Here is a 15,614-nt window from a genome sequence, read left to right as displayed (position 1 = left end):
CCCCAGCATCTCCAGGGTTAATCTCATAGTGAAACTTTCATCCTGGAACCATATTATTGCATCTCTTCTGAGCCCTTTCTCTTATGCTTTTATTTTTCCTAACTGATGACCTGAATAGCTCATGAAAAATCATGTTTATAAAGGTTCACCATGATAGACTTTCATTTTCTTTGCTTCTGATCTTTAACCTTGTGAAAGACTGCTGAAAAATCAGCTATAAGTATGGGCCATCAGTTTGACGTCCATATAATTACCAGTAACCTTAACTGTTGACACTATCAATCTTACATTACATTGGCATCTTCTCTGTAATCTACTCTATATGTCACTGCAGGAGTTTATTTTCAGCTTTTCCTAATGACAAAATTAATCCTTGATGCTGATGGGTACTAATGATAGACTAATTTTAGGGCAATTCATGAGAGATTTAATTGCTTTGATTTCTCACCTTGTCTCTATACATCTGTCTTTTTGTGCATCTCTCTCAAGTCAATTAGTATTATTCAGTCATTAGAGCATTATAGCACAGAAACAAGCTCTTTGGCCCTCTGTGCTGAACTATTCTGCTCGGTCCCATTGGCCCACAGCTGGACCATAGCCCTCCTTGCCCCTCCCATCTATGTACGTCCAAATTTCTCTTAAATGTTGAAATTGAACCCATATCCACCAGTTCTGCTGGCAGCTCATTCCACACTGTCGTCCTCCTGAGTGAAGAAGCTCCCCCTCAGATTTCTTTTAAATATTTCACCTTTCACCCTTGGCCTATGACTTCTAGTTCGAGATTAACCCAACCCCGGTGGAAGAAGCCTGCTTACATTTACCCTGTCTATACCACTCATCATTTTGTATACCTGCATCAAATTTCCCCTCATTCTCCTTTGGTCTAGGGAATAAAGTCATAACCTATTCAACCTTTACCTATAACTTAGGTCCTCAAGTCCCAGTAACATCCATGTAAATTTTCTGTTCTCATTCAATCTTTTTGATATCCTTCCTGTAGGTTGGTGACCAGAACTGCACACAATACTCCAAATTAGGGCCCACCAATATCTTGTACAACTTCAACATAACATTCCGATTCCTATACTCAGTACTTTGATTTATGATAGCCAATGTGCCAGAAGCCCTCTTTGTGACTCTATATTCCTGTGACACCACTTTCAAGGAATTGTGGATCTGTATTCCCAGATCCCTCTGTTCTACCACAGTTCACTGTGCAAGTCCCAAAGTGCAACATCTCACACTATTAACTTCCATCTGCCATTATTCTGTCCATTTTTCCAGCTGGTCCAGATCTTGCTGCAAACTGTAGCCTTCCTCACTTTCCACTACACCCCCAATCTTGGTGTCATTTTCAAATTTACTCACCTGGTTTACCATATTATCATCCAGATTGTTGATATAGATGACAAGCAACAAAAGACCCAGCACTGATCCCTGATGTACACCACAAGTTATAAGCTCTGAGCCAGAGGCAACCATCTATTACCACTTTCTAGCTTCACCTGTGAAACATCAAATTCATTTTATAATCTCATCCTGAAAGACAAGCAACTGAACCTTCCTAATTAGCCTCCCACACGGGACTTTGTCAAAGGCCTTGCTGAAGTCCAGTATCTACTAAGATTATCAACTTTCCTGGTAACCTTCTCAAAAACTCTAAGATTGGTTAGACACGGCCTCCCACACAAAGCCATTTTGACTACTCCTAATCAGGCACACCTTTCTAAATATTTTACTGTAAATCCAGTCTCTTGAATACCTTCCAATGATTTACCCACCACCGATGTCAGGCTCAATGATTTACCCACCACCGATGTCAGGCTCACAGGCCTTTAATTTCCCAGCTTAATCTTAGAGCCTTTCTTCAACAATGGAACAACAGGTTTTTCTCCAGACTTCCAGTCCTCCAGCGCCTCTCCCATGGCTAAAGAAGTTTTAAATTTCTCTGCCAGGGCCCCTACACTTTCTGCACTAGCCTCCTACAATGTCTGAGGGAACACATTGTCAGGTTCAGGGGGATTTATCTACTCTTATTTGCATTAAGACAGCTAGCACCTCCTTTTCCATAATCCATATACAGTCCATGATATCATTGCAGTTGTGACTCAGTTCTGTAGACTCTGTCTCCTGAGTAAATACAGATAGAAAAAAAATCAAATTAAGATCTCTCCTGTCCCTTTTTGCAGTTAATATTTGAATGTAGCTGTTTTGCATTTATATTCTGTGCATTAGCTAAGAAATGAATGTATTCATAGCCACCTTATCTATATATGTATCTGTCTCGCGTGCTTACTCTTTATCTGGATCTTTGTGTTCTTTGCATTTAACAATAGGTTATTTTGCCTTTTCCTTACAGATATATTACATTGATTCTTTGTGAGTTTTATTTACCTTTGCTATGCCTGCATGAAAATCAGTATTGAGTATCAGCTGCATATCTTTCAATCTAGTTTACTATATTTGGTGGCCACAATGTGGCCTCCTTTACCGTGGAGAAATTAAGCATTGATTGGGTGATTGCCTTGTCAATCACTGTGCTCAGTCAGCAGGAGTAAACTACAGTTTCCAGTTGTCTGCCATTTTAATTCTCCATCCCACACTCTGATCTTTGTTACAGGTCCCAACCAAAGCTTGAGGAACAGCAGAACAGCATCTTAAAATGTGACTTGGCTTGTTGCAGTCCTCTGGACTTGGTATTAATTTTTCAGTTTTGTGTAACTGGTTCTTTCTGTTTATCAGAACTGGCTGTCAATGTGTAAATCTACCATCTGTGATTATTGGCCAGTTTTTCTGTCCATTAGTACAGCCTGATATGCTGGGTGTGTTTTAAGTCTTCACAACATATAATCTAGACAAGCATAATCACCTTCTAAGTACTATCCAGGTGTCACCGTAACATATTCCCTGTGTCTGGACCATTCCTTCAACCACTTGCTCTGTAACTTATTTCCTTTTTTTCCCCCAAAGTTCAAGGTAAATTTTATTATCAAAGTACATATTTGGTGACATATACAATTCTGAGATTCATATTCTTGTGAGCAGATTCAGCAAACTTATAAAATACTAACTATAACAGGATCAATGAAAGATCAACCAGAGTGCAGAAGACAACAAACTGTGTAAATATAACTATAAATGAATAGCAATAAATAATGAGAATATTTAATAATGAGTCCTTAATGTGAGATCGGTTGAAGGAAAATTTCAATGATGAGGCAACTGAGTATAGCTATCCTCTTTTATTCAAGACCCTGATGGTTGAGGGGTAGTAACTGTTCTTGAACTTCATGGTGCGAGTCCTGAGGCTCTTGTACCTTCTACCTGATGGCAGCAATGAGGAGAGAGCATGACCTGGATGGCAAGGATCCCTGATGAATGCTACTTTCCTATGATTCATGTAGATGTACTAAATGGTTGTGCAGGCTTTATCCATGACGTACTAGGCCAAATCCACTACCTTTTGTAGGATTTTCCATTCAAACGCATTGGTGCCGTACTTTCTTCGCAGTTGCACATAAGTCCTGGGTCCATGACACATCCTTGGAAATAGTAACACCTAGCAAATTTAAGTTCCTAACCCTCTGTGCCTCTGATCCTCTGAGGACTGACTCTTGGACCTCTTGCTTCTCTCTTCAAAAGTCTATAATCAGTTTCTTTGTCTTACTGACTTTGAAAATTTGGGTGAGTGGTGTCATAACTCAATCTCCTTCCTGTATGCTAACTCATCACCACTTTTGATTTGGCCCAGAACAGTGGTGTCATCAGAAAACTTGAGTTGGCATTGGAGCTGTACTTGGCCACGCACTTATAGATATAAAGCAAATAGAGCAGGGGTCTAAGCACACACCTTGTGGTGATATCACATGCAATGATGTGCCAGTACATGATTGGACAGAGCACTGAGCATGCGTGGGATTACCAGAATGTTCCAGCACGTGGCTGAGTTAAGACATGTTTGTTTATTACTGTAAATAAAAGTTCTCTAATTCTTCCAGAATATGATTCTTTACTGTTAACCCATGGTTCATTTAAATAGAAGTAACTTAACATGGTGTCAGAAACGGTTCTGGAAGAATAATACCAGAGAATCGAACACAATCGAAAAAAGTTCAAGCTGTAAATGGTAAAATGGAAGGTTTATGACCCCCACCAAAACTTCAGCTGACTGGCAATGTAGCTGAGAATTGGAGGATATTCAAGCAACAGTTTGAACTGTACTTACCAGCGATCGATTATGAAGAAAAATCAAGAAAAAAAACCAAAACTGCGCTTTTGCTACATGTAATCAGGAATAATGCAGTAGAGGTATATAATAATTTTGTCTTTGAAGTTGGAGATAATTTCAATTTAAAGTCAATAATGGACAGATTTGAATTATTTTGTATACCCAAGTGTAATTTAACGTATGAGCAATATAAATTCTTCATGTGCGCAGAGAGCTGTTGAAACGATTGATCAGTATGTTACTGAGTTAAGAAAATGTAGTAGAACATGCGAGTTTGGATTGCTCATGGACTCTCTTGTTAAAGATAGACTTGTTTGTGGCATTCGAGATGATGCTGTGAGAGAAAGGCTGCTGAGAGAGCAAGATTTAAATTTCAAAAAAGCTTTGGCGCTGTGCAAAGCTTCTGAGACCGTGACGTTGTAGGCTGAAGAGCTTCTTGTCAAAAACTGCCATGTAAACGCTGCAAAAAAAAAGCGCAAATATATCAAGAAATATAATAATGTGTCAACAAAACAGACAGAGCAAGACAGCATTTGAAAGGAAAAAAGTCATGTGAATGCTGTGTGCGGGAACATCGTCCAAATCAGTGTCCCACATGTGGCAAAATTTGCAATGGCTGTGGTAAGATTAATCATTTTTCACGCTGTTGTAAAAGTAAAAAGAAGGAAAATAAAATGAAACAAGTAAGTGCTTTGCTTGAAGATGAATGTGAGGAATTTAATATAGATGTGCTTTGTGAAAATAAAGTAAGAATAGCTGGACTATTCTGTTTCAAGTGAATCAAAACAATATTCTATTTAAACTGAATACTGGAGCGCAAGTAAATGTTCTTGCAGAATCCAAATTTAATGCCAAGCCCAAAGTTACATCAGACAAATATAAAAGTGACTGGGGTATTCAGGTGCAGACATTCCAGTTAAAGGAACATGCGTGGCAAAGGTATCACACAAAAATATTGTGCATATGCCTTTAATTGTAGTCGTGCCAAAAAATGTACAGTCAATTCTGGGTTTATCTGCCTGTGAAAGACTTAATTTGGTGAAAAGAGTTTTAGTCTTGGATAGTGATGCAGAACTGAAGCGACAGAATGTTGCATTACAGTCGGCAGAAGGTGATGTAACTCAACTGCAGGTCCAGCTCATGGAGGCTAATGCTGACCTGGAGAATACAAAAGCAGTAGCTACAGTGTCTGAGACAACCAGACAGGAGGCAGTTGACGATATGAAAAAGCAATGGCAGGTGGAGGTTGCTTCAATGCAAGCAATAATGTCAAGTCAAGTCACTTTTTATTGTCATCTTGAGCGTAACTGCCGGTACAGTACACAGTAAAAACAAGACAATGTTTTTCAGGATCATGATGCTACATGAAACAATACAAAAACTACACTGAACTACCTAAAACTACACTAGACTACAGACCTACTCAGGACTGCATAAAGTGCACAAAACAGTGCAGGCATTACAATACGTAATACACACGACAATAAGCACAATAGAGTGCAGTAAGTTGGTGTCAGACCAGACTCTGGGTATTGAGGAGTCTGACGGCTTGGGGGAAAGGAACTGTTACATAGTCTGGTCGTGAGAGCCTGAATGCTTCAGTGCCTTTTCCCAGATGGCAGAAGGGAGAAGAGTTTGTATGAGGGGTGCGTGGGGTCCGTCGTAATGCTGTTTGCGGATGCATCGTGTGGTGTAAGTGTAATGGTGGGAAGAGAGACCCCTGATGATCTCAGCTGACCTCACTATCCGCTGCGGGGTCTTGCAATCCGAGGAGGGGCACTGAAAGAATATGAAATTCAGTTTCATCACCGTCTAGAGCAAGAACGCTCACAGTGGGCACAGTATAAGGAAGAAGTGAAAGCACAAGTGAAGGAATTGAGAAATATTATTGAAATGATGAAGCCTCAGCATAAAAAAGAGATTACACAGTTAATGAATGAATTAGATGGAAAAAAAGAAGATTCGAATTTCATTACAAATGGAAGTGGAATGTGAATTGACTGATTTAAGGAGACGTTTGTCTGAAGGGCAAGGAGACAAAGTGATGATACAAGATAAAATGAACACATGGACACAGACCAGATCATGCATGGTCCAAACAGAGGAGGGAGCGGTGTTAAGAAAGAATTGCAAAGACTTTAAAGAGCCAACTTCAGAGTTTCAGTTATCTAATATAGATGTGTTTTGATTAATGTTGTTAATTGTTTTTCTTTAAGGAAAGGAAGATGTGATATCATGTGCAGTGATGTGCCAGTACATGATTGGACAGAGCACTGAGCATGCGTGGGATTGCCAGAATGTTCCAGCATGTGGCCGAGTTAAGACGTGTTTGTTTATTACTGTAAATAAAAGTTCTCTAATTCTTCCAGAATATGATTCTTTACTGTTAACCCACGGTATGTTTAAACAGAAGTAACATAACACACCCCTTTGGTGCAGTTATGTTGATGGAGATTGGGGAGATGTTATTGCCAAGCCAAACTGACTGGGATCTACAAGTAAGAAAACCCAGGATCCAATTGCACAAGGAGGTATTGAAGCCAAGATCTTGAAGACTATTGATTAGTTTTGAGGAAATTATGGTATTGAATGCTGAGCTGTAATAAATAAAGCGCATCCTGATGTATGCGTCTTTGCTCTCCAGATATTCCAGAATTGAGTGACGAGCTAATGAGATGGTATCTGTAAATTGGAGTGGATCCAAGTTGTCTCTCAGGCAGGAGCTGATATGTTTCATCACCAACCTCTCAAAACACTTCTGCACTGTGGATGTAAGTGCTGCTGGGCGATAGTCATTGAGGTAGATCACCATGCACTTCTAGGGCACTGGTATAATGGAAGCCTGATTAAAGCAGGTGGGGACCACACACTGCTAAAGCAGGAGATTGAAGATCTCAGTGAACACACCAGCCAGTTGGTCAGCACAGGTCTTTAGTACATGGTCAGGTACCCCATCCAGTCCAGATGCATGGATTCACCCTCCTGAAGGGAGCTCGCATGTCAGCTTCAGAGACTGGGATCACTGGGGGATGTGGGAGTTCGTGATGGGTTTTCCATGTTCTGACAGAACTAGCGAGCATAGAAGGCATTGAATTCATCTGGAAACAAAGCTCTGCTGTCTCACACAGTGCTTGATTTAACTTTATAAGAGGTGATAGCAGTGGAGCTGTTAAGCTTCCCTGTTGTTTCAAGTTTGGTGTGGAATCTCTGCTTTGGCTGTTCGATGGCTTTCCTGATATCACACCCACACCTCTTGTAGCTTTCTTGGTCACCAGACTTGATTGCCTCTGATCTGGCCCTCAGCAAATTTTGGATCTCATGGTTTATGCAGGGCTTCTGATCAGGGAAGACTCTGAATGATTTAGTGGGAACATACTCATCTACAACTGTTTTAGTAATGTCTGTTTAACCATGGTGTATTTATTTAGATCTAGATGTGTACTTGAATATGGCCCAGTCCACCAACTCAAAGCAGCTTCGTAATCGCTCCTCTGCCTCTCGTGACCACCTCTTAGTTGTCATAATCTCTGGATCCTTGCTTTTTAGGCTCTGCCTCTATGCAGGTAGGAGGAGGATAGCGAGGTCATCTGATTTACCAAAATGCATTCTGGTCAAGGAACGATAGGCATTCCTTATCTTAGAATAGCAAGGGTCTAGTATGTTGGGCCCTCTGGTACTACAAGTTGTATGCTAGTGATAATTGGGCAGGGTTTTCTTCAAACATGGTTGAAGTCTCTAACTGTAATTTGAAATGCGTTGGGATGGGCTGTTTCTTGTTTGGAGACAGCATCATGCAGCATTGTAACTACATGGCTACAATTGGCTGCTGGTGGTTTATACACTGCAGTCAGGACTGGGGTAAGTAAAATGGACGGCATTTGACCATTGAGTGTTCCAAGTTAGGGCATAATGAGTTCAACAGAACTGTCATGTCAGAGCACCAGTGAGAATTAACCATAAAACACATACCACCTCACTTTGCCATGCTTTTGGCCATAGTGATGAGCCTTAAAGGCGCCCTGTCTGACTGGTCTGGGTTCTTCAGTCGATCATGAGATCTAAAGATTGTTGAGGAAATTTAAAAGTCCATTGTTTGGAGGAAAGTTGCATGCTGCAGATTGCAGTGAAGGTAATTCAAAAGAAGTATATTTAAGAGGAATTTTGGTCCAATTTTCTGCAGTCCACAAAGTTGTCACCGATCACTGACACTATCTTGGCCATCTTGATCTGATGAAAGCTCTTTAGCCTGAAACTTTTTTCCGCATTTATTTTCTATTTTTGACCTCTCCATTGATTTTCCTGTACTCTGCAGATTTCTTCTTGGCTATCAATCATTTGTTTTTTGCATCTCTTGCAAACAGTTATTTTGGTCCTGCAAACCCTTGCTTTAGTTGGCCTGCCTGGCACAAAAGCACCCATAGCCCTGTATCTTGGCCACCTAGGATGAAGCCAAAGTCTTTACCCTGGTTATTGACCAATATTAGGTATGGATCCTACTAAAATCTTGCTAACATCTATGTAAGTTGTACCAGACATGTCAACCTCAACAGCTCTTGGTTCATTTAGGTTAATTAAACACAAATTCCACAAATCTATGCTGTTTGCTGTAAGACCATTGGCATGTTATCTTGGAGTTGTACAAGATGTTGGTGATGCTGCACTTGGAATATTGTGTCCAGTTTTGGTCACCCTGCCATAAGAAGGTCGTCATTAATCTGGAAAAAGTGTAAAGAAGATTCATGATAATGTTGTCTTCTCTCCAGGGTGTGAGTTATTGGGGGAGGTTGGGTAAGCTAGGACTTTATTCCTTGAAACTTTAAGGTCACAAATGGCATAGATTGGGTGAATGTACCCAGGCTCTTTCCTTCCAGGGGAAGGAACAAGGCAACAATAAGGCAATGTTGTGGTTAGCATAACACTCTTACAGCACCAGCAATCTGGGTTCAATTCCTGCTGCTGTCTGTAAGGAGTTTGTATATTCTCCCTGTGCTATGTACATTTCCTCCAGGTGCCCTGGTTTCTTCCCACAAAGAGGTACGGTTGGAAGGTTATTTGGTCACGTGGGTTTAATTGGGTGGCACAGGCTTGTTGGGTGGGAAGGACCTGAAAAAATATATTTAAAAATAAAGGACATGAGTTAAGGTGAGAGGAGAAAAATTGAAGGGGGCCTGTGATGCCTATGTGTTCTTACAGTTTCTCTTACATGATCCTCTCCTTTCACAATCTACTAAGCATTCAATATTATTTCAGTTCATGTTGATAATGTCTGTAAAATCTTGCACTCCCTGTAATTAAGCCATATGTTTCTAAATAATTTTAAAACTGTCCTTAAGGATTTCCCCCCAGTAATCTTGTTCGCAAGCAAAATTACACTCAAGTCCTGTAGTCATAATGCCTTCTCAGAATTGGGATCAATGACATACAGTATGTCATGAAATCTGTTGTTTTCTAGCAGCAGTACAATGTAATACATAGGAATTACTGTAAATTACAATATATACTAAAATAAATGCAAAAAGAATAAAATAGTTTATTGGTTCAATGACCTTTAGAAATCTAATGACTGTTTCTAAAATGTTAAGTGTGTATCTTCAGGCTTCTATACCTCCTTCCTGATGGTAGTAATGAGAAGAGGTTGTCCTGGATGCCGCCTTCCTGAGGCATCACCTTTGGAAAGTGTCCTTGATGGTGAGGGGACTAGTGCCTGTGATGGAACTGGCTGAGTTTATAACCCTCTGCAGCTTTTTCCAATCCTATGCAGTGGTGCCAGATGGTGATGTAACCAGTCAGCATGTTCTCCTTGGTACATCTGCAGAAATTTACTAGAGTCTTTGGAGACATACCAAATTTCATCAAACTCCTGAATATAGCTGCTGACATACCTTCTACATATTTGCATCAATATGTTAGGCCCAAAATAGATCTTCAGAGATGTGCCAGGAACTTAAAACTGCTTACCCTTGACTCACCATTGCAGACCTCTCATTGACAACTGCTGTGTTCTCCTGCTTTCCCCTTCCTGAAGTCCACCATTAATTCCTTGGTGTTACTGACAAGGCTGTTGTTATGATTCCTCTCAACCAGCCAATTATCTCACTCATCTAGGCCTCCTCATAACTATCTGGGATTCTGCTAACAACAGTTGTATCATAAGCAAGTTTATAAATGTGTTTGAGCTGTGCCTAGCCACAGTCATGAATGTAGAGCGAGTGGAGCAGCAGGGTAAGCACTCATCTTTAAAAGTGCACCTGTGTTGATTTGTCAGCAGGAAGATGTTATTTCCGACCTGCACTGACTGATGAGGAAGTCAAGGATCCAGTTACAGGCAACATACTCTTTTTTTTTTTTTTCAAGCAATATGTTGAGCTTTAAATCACACAGCATAAAGGTTGTGAAGCTGCTGGAAAATGGAGATGAGTTTGGGTCGATATTTGATGTGGCAAAAGGCCTGCTTAGGTTCTGTGACTATCCACCTGCAGTGCAACTGCAGAACCTTTGCATCATTCATCAATTAACCATAAACATTTAATCCTTTTACTACCAGTGCTGAGTGGCTACGACGTGTATCATCTACAAGGTGCAGTGCAGTTACCTAACTAGGCCTACAGCATCTTTCAAATTCCTGACCTCTATCACCAAGGAGAACAAAGGTCTTGGGTGTATGGGATCACAAGACACGATTTACAGCTTTCCCTTCAAGTTGCACGCTATCCTGTCTTGGAAATGTATTCCTATTCCTTCATCATTATTTTGACTGTATCTTTGAAGTGGAAGGAGCACTGTGGGGAATCTGTATCATGAGTACCAAGGCGCATGGTAGCATAATGTTAGCACAACAGTTTACAGTACAGATGATCCAAGTTGAATTCCCACTGCTGCCAATAAGGAGTTTTCCCCATGATCGCATAGGTTTCCTCTAGGTGCTCTGGTTTCCTCCCACAGTCCAAAGATATACCGGTTGGTAGGTTAATTGGCCATTGTAAATTGTTCTGTGATTAGGCTGGATTAAATCAAGGATTGCTGGTTAATTGGCCATTGTAAATTATCCCATGATTAGGCTGGATTTAGTCAAGGATTGCTGGTTAATTGGCCATTGTAAATTGTCCCATGATTAGGCTGGATTAAATCAAGGATTGCTGGGCATTGTGGCTTGAAGGGTTGAAAGAGCCTATTCCACGCTCTATCTCAATGAACAATAATAAAACAAAGAATGCAGTAGCAAAAGAAGGTGGCACACCACCACCTTCTTGAAGACATTGGGAATGGGTAATCAATGCCGGCCTTTCCAGCAACACAGAGATCCTAAAGGATCAGAATTAGATTTATGAACACTGACATGTATGATGTGAAATTTGTTGTTTTGCAGCAGCTATATGCTGCAATGTCATGAAATGACCAGAAATTACAATAAGTGCAAAACAAAACAAGGTAGTGTTCATAAAATTCTGAAATCTGGTGGAGGGGAAGATGTTGATATGGCTCTTCGGGTTCCTTTACCACCTCCCTGATAGTAGTAATTAGAGGGGCACAACCCTCTACAACCTCTTGCAATTCTGTACATTGGAGCCTTTGTACAAGACTGTATGCAACCAGACAGAATACTGAACAACTAGAGAAATTTGTAAGAGTTTTAATCAAACTCTTAATGAAGTAGAGCTGCTTGTGTGCTTTCACGATTGCATCAATGTGTTGGGCCCAGCATGGATCCTCCAATATGTTGATGCCCAGGAATTTGAAACTGCTCACTCTTTCCACCGCTGACCTCCCAGTGAAGACTGGTGTGTTCTTCTGACTTCCCCTTTCTGGGATCCACAATCAATTATTTGTACTTGCTGTTGTTGAATGTAAGGTTATTGTTGAAACACTGCTAAATCAATCGATCTTTCTCACTCCTCCATTCCTCCTTATCACTATTTGAGATTGTTCTGACATCAGTGGTGTCACTGGCAGATTTATCAATAGCGTTTGAGCAGTGCTTCGCCATACTGTCGTAAATATAGAGAGAGCAACAATGGCTAAAACTGCATTTTTGAGGTGCAACTGCGTTGATTGCAGGCAAAGAAGAGGTATAATTTCTGATCCTGACTGATTGTGGTCTCCCAATAAGGAAGTTGAGGGAGATACAGAAGCCCAGGTGTTGAAGTTTGCTGATTATTATAGTGGAGGGAGGGGTGGGGAAGGGAATGATGGTACTGAACATTGAACTGTAATTGATAAGCAGCAGCCAGATGTATGCTTTGTGGTTTTCTGTCTGTTCCAGTGAATGTATCTTAGCCACTGTGCTATGTGATGTAATATGATGTAAGATCAATGCCCATGTGTAGTACAGATTGAATTTCACTGAGAAAGTTCGTCATAGCTCTGCATTCCCTGACTAGCAAAAACCAATCGATCTCCATTACTGAACTATTATTTAGCTTTCTTAGCTTTTCTTTGGGGGGGATATTGGTGAAAGCATTAGCAGTTTCAGACTTCCGCTACCCTCTGTTTTGAAATATAGTCTAACTTTTCTGAATGGCCTAACTGTTTATAAGTATGTTGCTGTTTCAATGCCCAACATTGGCTAGATTAAGAGCCTCCACACCCAATTTATTCCTTTAAAGATCCTGATAATCTCAATCAAACTTCTCTAATCTTTTGTTTTGGAAAAATTATACAACTCGAGTGATACAACAGTTGGTTGCCATATAGCTTCGTTGTCTCAGATTCAATCCTGGTGATTATGTGGCGATTGCAAGGTCTCCATGGGATGCATGATTTCTTTGTGTGTCCTGGTTTTCTCGGTATCTCAAAACATGCTTGTGATGAAGGTTCTGGTGAATCTGCTGTTCGCCTTTTGAGGCTAGTACTGAAGACATGTACTCATGTAACTGGAAGATGATTATAATCTAGATGCAGTCTGTTATGGCATTTTAGTTCCAGTTTAAATTAATTATATTCCGATTGAAACAGGTGGTGCATACTATCTCATTTCCAGAAGTTTGGGACCAGAATTTGGTGGATCGATAGGCTTAATCTTCTCCTTTGCTAATGCTGTAGCTGTGGCCATGTATGTCGTTGGATTTGCAGAAACTGTGGTGGATATTCTGAAGGTAATGTATGTTTTGTATTTGACACTAAATGCCGATTTCATATTTAAATACTCATTTACAAAAAGTGCCACATTTGCTTATACAGGCAATCCCCGGGTTACGTATGAGTTCCGTTCCTGAGTCCGTCTTTAAGTCGGATTTGTATGTAAGTCGGAACAAGTACATCCGGTATTATTTAGCGTCAGTTAGTCAAATGTTTGTCTTAGTATATATTTTACCTTTCTATGCATATAAAACACTTAAGAGACGTATGTATTCCAATAATTAAACCACTGCGTTGCTTAGTAATAATTGTAGCTTTCATCGGGGCAGGGCGTTTCATATGCTCCATTATTCTCACTTTATCCATTATCCTTTAAAATTGTTCTGATCGTTGACCGACTGTAGCCTAACACTTTTCTGATGACCGATGGCATTTCACCTCTTTCCAGACGCTTTATTATTTCCACTTTATTTTCAATCGCAATCGCTTCCCGTCAATGGAGCAGAAACGCTGCGGGCGGCAGGTCCCGACCTGAGCCATCTTCCTAGGTCCGCTAGGTCCTAAGGACCATAGCAATGATTTCCCAGGGTGCTAAACTGCACCGCACTGAGACAGGATAAATGGGACAAGTGGGGGCTGTGCTGGGTTGGATATCAGATCCTCCACAATATTCGGCGTGGGAATTTAAACTGGAGGTGGCAGCGTTTTTCTTAGGAGGTCGAGTTGCGAGCTCGACATCAACCCGGCACGGATGGTACGGGAGTCACTGGATCGATAATCAACCAGGCACGGGACTGGTCTGTCACTAAATCGAACTCGGGAGCCTGCGTTCTCTAGCCTGGTGCTGATCTGACTGTGCCACCAGCCGACCGGAACGGGTGGGGGGGGGGGGGGGTGCAGGGTCAGGGTGAATCTTACTAAGAAAAATTTAAGCCAAATACAAAGTTAAACACTCAACACAGTGACAACGACAATGACTTAAAATGGTGGATGGCGTCACGATCCGACTTAAAATGGCAGACGCTGTCGTGATCCGGCTTAAAATGGCGGACAGCGTTCTCCTTCCTCGGTTCGTAAGTATGAGTTGTCCGTAAGTCAGACATTCGTAACTCAGTGACTGCCTGTATATTGGAATGTTCTTCTAAATATCATTTCCCAATAATGAATTTATTTTTTTTTTGCAGGAAAATAATGCACTCATGGTAGATCCAATCAGTGATATCCGAATAATAGGTTGCATTACAGTAGTAATACTACTTGGAATAACTGTAGCTGGCATGGAATGGGAGACCAAGGTAAGGTGTTTTCAGATATTTCAGATTTTTTATAAGGTGTCGTAATATTTAGGTAAAGTGATACCTTAGTCAGTTCAGTTTGCTGTGTTAATAAGTCTGGCATTAATACAGAACTAATCAACTACATTTGTTTTAACAGGCTCAAGTTATTCTTCTGGTAATTCTTCTAATTGGAATTTGTAACTTCTTTATTGGAACTGTTATACCAACTAATACTGGGAAAAAAGGCAAAGGTTTCTTTAACTACCAAGGCAAGCTTTTATTGTATTATAAAGAACACATTTTGGTGAATTTTAAAAGTTGAACACTGGACTTAAGTTTCTTAACTTTTCTTAAACCTGTACAGCTGACATATTTGCAGAGAATTTTGGACCATCTTTTAGGGATGGAGAAGGTTTCTTCTCTGTTTTTGCCATCTTTTTCCCAGCTGCTACCGGTATTCTTGCTGGTGCCAACATCTCAGGTGATCTAAAGGTGTGTTCCTAATGAGTAATGAAATACTAATGACTTTTGAAAATTAAAGATAATTTAAAATGATTAAGCAATGCTTTGTGACTCAAAATATTGTACTTTAGGATCCTCAAAAAGCCATCCCTAAAGGAACAATGTTAGCTATCTTCATAACTTCTTCAACTTATATTGCTGTTGCCATCTGTGTAGGTAAGATCAATTTCTTTTGAATATTAATTGTTTAAAACTTGACCACAAGAATATAGAAACTGAGAAGCATACTGAATGCATTATGACTACGTTTTGTACTCCGCATTAGTAGTCATCATGGAATATTCATGTTAGGAATGGAAAATTGTAGGCTGAGAAGTATGGGAGAAAAGATCATGCCCAGATTTTGTACATTTGAATTTAAAACACTAAATTACAAGGCTATTTTAATTTTTAAAAATTATACAATGCTTGTGTCATAACTTAATTATGAGATGGATTGTTTTTTCTTTGCGACAACTGATGAGTACTTTTGGTCCCAAATTTGCAGAGATGGAAAGGGTTGCATGTTATGC

General features: G+C 40.3%; 1 protein-coding gene across 2 annotated transcripts in view; it reads left to right on the top strand.

Moving 5' to 3' along the window:
- slc12a1 (solute carrier family 12 member 1) overlaps positions 1-15,614 on the top strand; it is a 150,801-nt gene that overhangs the window by 39,145 nt on the left and 96,042 nt on the right. For both annotated transcript variants that reach the window (XM_073024915.1, XM_073024914.1), the window contains exons 5-9: positions 13,181-13,320; positions 14,488-14,598; positions 14,738-14,849; positions 14,945-15,072; positions 15,174-15,258. In XM_073024915.1, the coding sequence (XP_072881016.1) occupies positions 13,181-13,320; positions 14,488-14,598; positions 14,738-14,849; positions 14,945-15,072; positions 15,174-15,258 (576 nt within the window). The remainder of the gene's footprint in view (positions 1-13,180; positions 13,321-14,487; positions 14,599-14,737; positions 14,850-14,944; positions 15,073-15,173; positions 15,259-15,614) is intronic.

This window comes from Hemitrygon akajei, chromosome 21 (assembly GCF_048418815.1).
Source record: "Hemitrygon akajei chromosome 21, sHemAka1.3, whole genome shotgun sequence".
NCBI lineage: Eukaryota > Metazoa > Chordata > Chondrichthyes > Myliobatiformes > Dasyatidae > Hemitrygon > Hemitrygon akajei.
This window is presented reverse-complemented; position numbering and strand designations above follow the sequence as displayed.